A 7,993-nucleotide genomic window follows, 5' to 3' on the forward strand; every position below is an offset into this window, starting at 1 on the left:
TGTACGATTTTATGCGCTGTGCGTCGGCGTAGCTAACGTGCGATGTCGGTATTACGTGGGGGATAGCATCAGTGGTGTCCCCGTCTGAGCGATAGTTGGCGATGATCATAGCAGCACCTCCTGCTTTCTTCACGTTTTCTCCTTTCTCGATCAAGTCGACGTTGCCATTGTCGCACACAACGACTTTTCCTCGGACGTCGACGCTGTCAAGTGAGCTGTTCGAGCAGAAAGTGGCTGATAGATTTAGTAAGCTTGGGTACACCAGCGGAAGCGGCGAACGAGAGAAGTTCGATGGCTGATAAGCTGACTGCCCATCAAAGCTCACCTTGTTGCCGAGCTCGACCATCGTCCGAATGGATCGGTCTGTGGTGCTCGCACCAACGGTTAGAATCCATGGCGCCTCGTTTGACAGAGTGGAGTAGCCAGGGCCATCGTTCCCCGCTGCAAAGCTAACAAAGATGCCACGCTCGACAGCGCTGAACGCGCCAATGGCCATAGGGTCGCTATAGTAAGGCATGGACGTCCAGACGATGGAGAGCGACATGATGTCGACTCCGTCATCGACCGCAGCATCCATCCCTGCCAAAATATCCGAAGTCGCGCATTCTCTGTCGCGAACACACTTTATAAAATAGCAAGATGAGGGCGGGAGCGGTGGCCATGCACCAGGGCAGCGTTCCATTGGCTTGAGCCGACAACATTCTATACAGTCCATTCGCGTTCTCCTGACCGAATATTCCCGTGCAGCAGCCGTGCTTGCCACATGCGTCCCATGTCCCTCGACATCGTTCGGTCCATCTGCTGCCGTATCAGTCGCAGATGAACTCATGCTACTCGATCCTTTGATGAAGTTTCGGGCGCCGATGATCTTGTTGTTGCAATCCGAGGCGTTGAATTCACAAACACCCTTCCATTTTGCTGGCGGCGGGGGCATCCCGTCGTCGCTGAAGGACGGATGGCTCGGCAATATGCCCGTGTCAAACACGCCGATGATGACGCCCTTGCCATAGCCGGAGTGATTCCAGAGCCCCGGACGGTCACGGTGCAGGCCCAAGAAATAGGGCGTGTGCGTGGTCTGCAGCCTTGCCATACCGTCAGGATACGCGTGCAGAAAGCCTGGTTTTTCCTGCAATCCAGCGAGTTCTTGCTCGGTAAATCTGGCTGCGAAACCGGTAACGATGTTCTTGTACGCGTAAAGTATCCGAGACTCGGTAGCTGAGCTCGCGGCAGTTGACGGAGGTAAAAACGTTTTGTACCATTTTTTGAGGTTGTCGGAGTAGGAAGAAGATGAAAGAGAAGCAGTTTCGGGGGGAGGTTCGACGTGAACTATGTATGTATGTAAAGTATCATCGATGCTTGAGGATTGAGCAGATGCTGGAGATAGATGATGAGTTATGAGAAGAAGGAAAATGAAGGAAAGGGACATGTTAGAGATGATATTGAGATGGAAATGACTGAATGGTGGTTTTTTGTGAATTAAATTTGTGTGTGTGTATATATATATATAGAGAGAGAGAGAGAAATTCTGCCGAATAGTTGATCCTCTCGTAGCTAGGTTTTGTTTTTGCAAGATGCTCATAATGATAACGTGTAGAAAGAAACGGAGAATGCATACAATACGAGGGTCAACTGTTTGTAGTTACAATTTATAAAGTACGGTCGCGTCCTTCTGTTGTTTTAAGTTCGTTCCGTTCAAAGCATTTACGTAATATTTTGAGAATTTTGACAATTCTGAAAGTGACCACTCGGTTGTAGAAATGGCAGGACTCAGGTAGACAGATTGGCGGTCGACCGCGTTCGTGCACTAGACTTACTGGGCGTCAGGATTGGTGACGGTCGACCGCGACGGTCGACCGCAGAAGTTTCTGTTCTGTGGGCGGTCGACCGCTGTGGTCGACCGCAGAAGTCTCTGGACCATTGGGGCTGTTCTGGATTGAGGGCGGTCCTTAGCGGTTTTGGGCTGGGTCTGTTTTCCAGACCCGTTTCGTTTGGGTTTTCTATAAATACCCAAACTCGATTCTAGGGTTTGTAAGGCATGTGTTTTGAGCTGTTGAAAGGAGTTTTCTTTGGGCTTCTATTCTATGAGCAATTGGTGAGATCAAGAGTTGATTTGTTGAGGGTTTATGAGAGATTTGTAACCCTAGTTGTATCCCCTTGATTTCTAATAGTGAAAACTCCCCCCTCCTTACCCCATTGACGTAGGCATCTCGCCAAACCACGTAAAATCTGGTGTTTGATTGTTTGTGCTCTTGTTGGTGTGTTGGTTTATCTCTTTCGGCTATTTGGTTGGATCTCGGCATAGGGGTTTCTCCCCAACATCGGCGACCCTCTATAACAATCGGCTGTGAATAATAATCAGGGTTATGGGTAGAAATCCTCACCATTCTTATGACGGACACCTTCTATTCATCAATTACATCTTACTCAGTGGATCCTATGAATAATATTTATTATATAAATTATATATATAATTATTTTAATTATGGAGTCACTAAATGAGCTAATATTATTAATCCACGTTACCAATTCTAGAAATTCTCTATAATCAATAATGTAGAGAATCATTACCGGTTATTCTCTTCGTATGATGTAGGGTGTTAGGTAGGTCTAAGTTAACTACCAAGTTTTAATTGTATCTCATAACCATAGCTAATTTTGATTTTATCATTCATTCAATATTTAGATTTCCATAGGATTTGTTTTCTTGACTAAAATTTACCCTCCAACTAATTGAAGAACCTAACTATAATTTTCTCATATTTTGTTAAATTGCTATAATTATTGCCATAAACTACTAATTAAACTATCTTTAATTAATTAAATTTTCATATCAACCCTTCTCTCGGCAAAGTGCTTCTAACTATCTTTATTACTTCAGCTAGTTCATACCGGATTCGGATCCTCTCTACTACAAAAAAAACAGTGGAGGGACCACTACATAATCACGGCCATTGATTATCTAATTAATGGTTGTAATTTTTTCTTTGGATTCGGATCCTCTCCACTACAAAAAAAAATAGTGGATGGACCACTACATAATCACAGCCATTGATTATCTAGTTGATGGTTATGATTTTTTCTTTTAGTGAAAATTAGGAATGAGTGCAATACACGGGGTTATGGTAAGTGTTAGATTTAGATTGTATCATAACCACCTACTAAATAATCAACGCTTGATGTACATAAAAGTTACAAATTTGCTGATGTACATAAAAGTTACAAATTTCGTTTAGATATCCCAATGAACTCTTTTCACTTTATGTCCTAAAAGCTAACACTATTAGGTCTAACATATCAAATGACAAGTAGATGACCAAGAAAAGATTAAAATACCCCTTAATTATAAAAAAATTACTCTGATTTTTTTAGGATAGGAGAAAAGGAGGAGAAAGAGGGAAAAAACATTACAAATTAAAAATAGTTATTTTTTTACCAGTTGGAGGTTCCCTGTAGTTGGATGGTTTAGTTCAGTTATTTTATATGTTGAAATGATGTCAGTGGGTTTGGTAAGAAAAGTGTGAAAGATTAGATGGTTTTATGAGACACCCTCTAGTTGAGGGAGGTTTTCTCTAATTTTTAACGTTGAGTATATCTATAATATGCCCATACTAAGGGGTTTTTTTCCAATTTAAAATTGTTGAGAATGATTTTTTAAGACATCCACCATATTTGATGGGAGGAGGGGCAAAGCCTTCTAAAAATAGTCCTAATATTATATGCAGAACTATGCCTATTTCAAATTATATTAAAATTAGTGACTTAGTCTTCCTCTTAAAACATTATTCATGATTTTTATTGTTTTTTATTGATTTGATATCACGTCTTTACTGTTTTTTGTAAAGAAAGGTTACCGGTTCACTCGTGCATCTCTTTAAAATAGTAACAAAACACAAGACACCATAAAAAAACATATAACATATAAATATTTATAAAATTTAAAATTTTCCTATCACAAAGATACTTCCTATGGTCTAAAAAACTAAATAAATTATTTACATAAATTATCCAAAATATTATCTTGAATTCTTCCTACTTTATTCTATTTTTTTCTAATAATTTGATTAAAATTCTGATGGATTCTTAATATTATCCTAGGAATAAATATTTGGATTCTTAATATATTTTAAAACCACGTATACCTTTTTAATAAGTTAAAATTATAATGCAAGAATCACAAGATTAATGTTTAAGCATGATGTTGTTTAGAATAAATAAATACGTGAATGCCATATATCTCATATAACCACGATATTTTATTTAATTGTCTCATGTTATTGGGTTTAACTTAATATATTCTTTAGTTCATATTGTTTGTCGGAAATTTTGCAATAAGAAAATGAATGAAAGAATTGTGTTTGACTTTATTCTCTCTAACTGTTTAGAAAAAGAATGATTACAACTCTCTCTACTCTCGATTACAATTTGAATTCCTGATTACAAAAGAGAAGAGAATGATCTGATTCTCTCTTTTGTTTAATTCTGGGTTCTTCACGGTGGCGATGAGATGCCTCTCTCGAATGCTCGCGTCGAGTTTGCTTCACGATCCGAATATCTATGCTCACTGGAACAACGATCTTGTCTGGTTGATAACTCTTGACGAGTTTTATGATTCAGAACGAATAACAAACTCTGATAAAAAGAGTTGTTTGAACCGAAAATGATTCGGTTAATAAGCCAAGTATCTAACGTCTGGATCCCTCAATGGATGTTGATTCCCCAGACTGTATAAAGAGTTAATTCTCCAACTCTCTCTCTAAGATCCTCTCCAGAAAATCTGATCTCCGATGATATCTCGTCTCTGCTAACTCTGTTGAGTTTGTTGATATTTATAGGGGGATTAGGGGTATAACTGCCCCCATAATCCGCGCCTAAATGGGGGTTTAGTTACCCCATTAATCGGGTGTAACAACCCACGTAAGCCACTCCTCAAATCGTGGGTGAAGAGCGGTTTTCGAAACTGCCTGGATCGTGTTTGAACAGGTCAGAACTTTGACATGCGTTCTGGCCTAAATTCTGTGTTTGAACGCAGCATCTGGAGGTGCGTTCTGCAGCGATATTGAGCTGCGTTCTTCGATGTTTGAAGGTGCGTTTGGCAACAGTATAGAGCTGCGTTCGACGATGTTTGAAGGTGCGTTTGGCAGCAGTATAGAGCTGCGTTCGACGTCGGTTGGAGCTGCGTTGGGCATGTGCTTAGCAGCGATTAGAGCTGCGTTCGAGCTGTGATGATGAGCTGCGCTCGAGCTGTGCTTGGCAGCGATTAGAGCTGCGTTCGAGTTGGCAGCGGTTGATGAGCTGCGTTGGGCAGCGATGGAGCTGCGTTGGGCAGCGGTTGATGAGCTGCGTTGGGCAGCGATGGAGCTGCATTGGGCAGCGCTTGGCAGCAATTAGAGCTGCGTTCGAGCTGTTTGTTAAAGCTGCGTTCGAGCTGATTGTTGAAGCTGCGTTCAGGTTTCTCTGTCTTTATATATGGATGACACCAATGACCAGTAAAGGAGGTCTTATTCAGGCCATTTGTGACAATTGAGGCATCTCAATAACGCTCTATCAACTGCAGGTCACGATCTCCACTGAGATTTCTTTGCATGATTTAACCATGTGCTCCTCGGTGTGTCGAATATCATTACACTGCTCATCAACACCTCTAATAGTTACTAATATAATATTAGTCATGTTGTTGTCGCAGCCATCAAGATCAATCATCTCACATAAGCAGTTGTATCTTTGTTTGCAGCGGTTGAAGCTGCGTAGGTAATCAAATTGGTGTTGTGTCTTGAAGATGGTACGTAGGGAGGACTTCCACGTCTTGGTTTGAAGAGATCGTCGATTTGTAATCTCTTTCTGTCAGAGTGTTGCTAAAGATAACCTTCTGGAAGTCGTCAGATTGTAACTTCCATCATCAGTGTTTGATGGGGAATCAGCTATCTTTTTTAGACAGTCTACAGAACCCCCTCCAAAGTTTTCGAAAGTTCGCGGTTGACTGAGACGAATTTTCGAAACACTTTGGAACCCAAAAATTTTGTTGATCAAATGTATCTTATCGCAGATGGAGTGGAGCATCTTTGTTAACTTCTTCATTCTCTTTTGGTTCATCCGTAATGACTTGGGCTTAAGCTTGTTTGACTAGTTTCATCATCTTCAGGGGATTTGGACATTTCTGGGTTTAAGACAGATCTGTCGTCATAGATGGAGAAAACCACAAGCCTGTATCAGAAGGACTTCATCCCCAGCTTAGTCAGGAGACTGGCTTCAGAGGAATTCACTTTATCTTCTCTCTTGATCATCTTGTCTGGGGTCATTGCTTGGAATATTAACCTCTTTGAAGGGGTTAATTACGTGATAGCCTGAGATTGGCCACCAGAACGCATGTCTAAATTACGCGTTCTGCTGTTTGAACGTGAGGGTGCGTTCGGAAATCAAAACCCCCTTTTTTAAAAACGCGAGAATCGCGTTTCGGATGAGATTTGCCTAAAATCCCGCTCTGATTTAACAGCTACAGCTGTTTATAAATGGGCCACTGAGGTCAAATCAAAAGGTCATTCGACTTTTCCCTTTTTTTTACTCGATTTCTTAACAGGGCTCCTGTTCATCTTCTCCAACGCTTCAACGGAGGGAAAGATCCGTTCCTAAATACTTCGCCCATCTTCGTCTTCCTTGCCACGGTTGGAATGGGCTTCAAGAAGAAAACTACTTCTAAACCGAAGTTTGCCGAAGGTCAGGTTGCTTCTTCGGCTAGAACCTCCGAGGATGATCAAATCCCCACGCCTTCGTCGCTGGTCTCTTCGACTAATGGTAAGGTTGAACCATTGGGGGTGGGTTCAACAGATCTCCCCAACCCTTGATTGATGATCTGTATTCCACTCTTAAACCAGCGAGATGATCCTCAGTGTTCAAGAAAACGAATGGGGAGCTCCATCGTTCATAAAATTTCAACGCAGGTTTAGATCCTGCGTTTAAAATCTTGGATGTAGGTAGAGACCCTGCGTTCGGGTCTCCGAACGCAGGTCCGAACCTTGCGTTCAAAATTTTAGAGACCCTGCGTTCAATAGTCCGAACGCAGGTCTAAAGCTTGCGTTCGAAAATTTAGATGCGGGTTGAGACCCTGCATTTAATGACCTGGAAGCAAGTCTGAGCTTTATATTCTTGAGTTGGACTTTTTCTGACTAACTTTTCTATTTGCAGTATGCTACTCCAAAGAGCCTCTTTCCTTCAACCACTACTTCGGTCATGCGGGAGGTGCGGAGAAGAATACAGTCTTCAGCTTCGCCTTTGAATATCCAGTGTTTCAGAACACCCACAAAGAACGGTCGAAGCTCATCACCCAAGCCTTCCCCGATACTCTTAGATCCTTGATTACGGACGCCAAATTTGAAACTGCGGGGCGCAAGATTTTAAAGAAGCCATCCTTCCTATTCGGGGATTCTGTAAAAATGGACCCCAAGCGAGTATCAAGAGGGAACTATAAATGGCTGAGGACTGTCAATAATCGTCGTCTTTTCCTTCCCAATTTGGAGCGGATGTGGCCGATCTCTTATTATCAGTGCGCTTCTATCCCGCGGTCGATGAATTGGGAACTTGTTCAGGACCAATGCGGTGTTGCTACGGGGCACATCACTCATCGGGGTACTCATCCCGCTGGTTTCAATAATTTCATGGCTTTGAAGCCAGGTTTACCCTGTCGGAGAGCCTGCTAAGTTGGCGGAGGTGTTTATTAGAACATTTATTTCTGTTAAAGGAGAGTTCCCTGCTCGGGATTTCAGGGCCCCTACTTGGGTTCACTCCAGTGATGCGGACTGGTGGGCCTGGATGATAAATTTCATCTTGGAGGAGCTAAAAGAACCTTTGAGGATTTCGGAGCTAAAGGTTCCAATAATGGCTACTCGATATGGGATTTCTCCAAATTATAGCGGACTCTTCGCTATGTTGGAATTCTACAACCCTCACACCGGCACCTTTTTCACTCCAGTTGGTGAACTGGGCTTCGCTCTCCACGAAA

The 7,993-nt window shown here is 42.2% G+C and overlaps 1 protein-coding gene across 1 annotated transcript in view; it reads right to left on the reverse strand.

Annotated features, from left to right (window-relative positions):
- LOC109838391 (subtilisin-like protease SBT1.4) overlaps positions 1-1,426 on the reverse strand; it is a 9,597-nt gene extending 8,171 nt beyond the window's left edge. Inside the window, exon 1 of the mRNA XM_020406840.1 lies at positions 56-1,426. Coding sequence (XP_020262429.1) covers positions 56-1,426 — 1,371 coding nt within the window. The remainder of the gene's footprint in view (positions 1-55) is intronic.

This window comes from Asparagus officinalis, chromosome 4 (assembly GCF_001876935.1).
Source record: "Asparagus officinalis chromosome 4, Aspof.V1, whole genome shotgun sequence".
In the NCBI taxonomy this organism is placed as follows: domain Eukaryota; kingdom Viridiplantae; phylum Streptophyta; class Magnoliopsida; order Asparagales; family Asparagaceae; genus Asparagus; species Asparagus officinalis.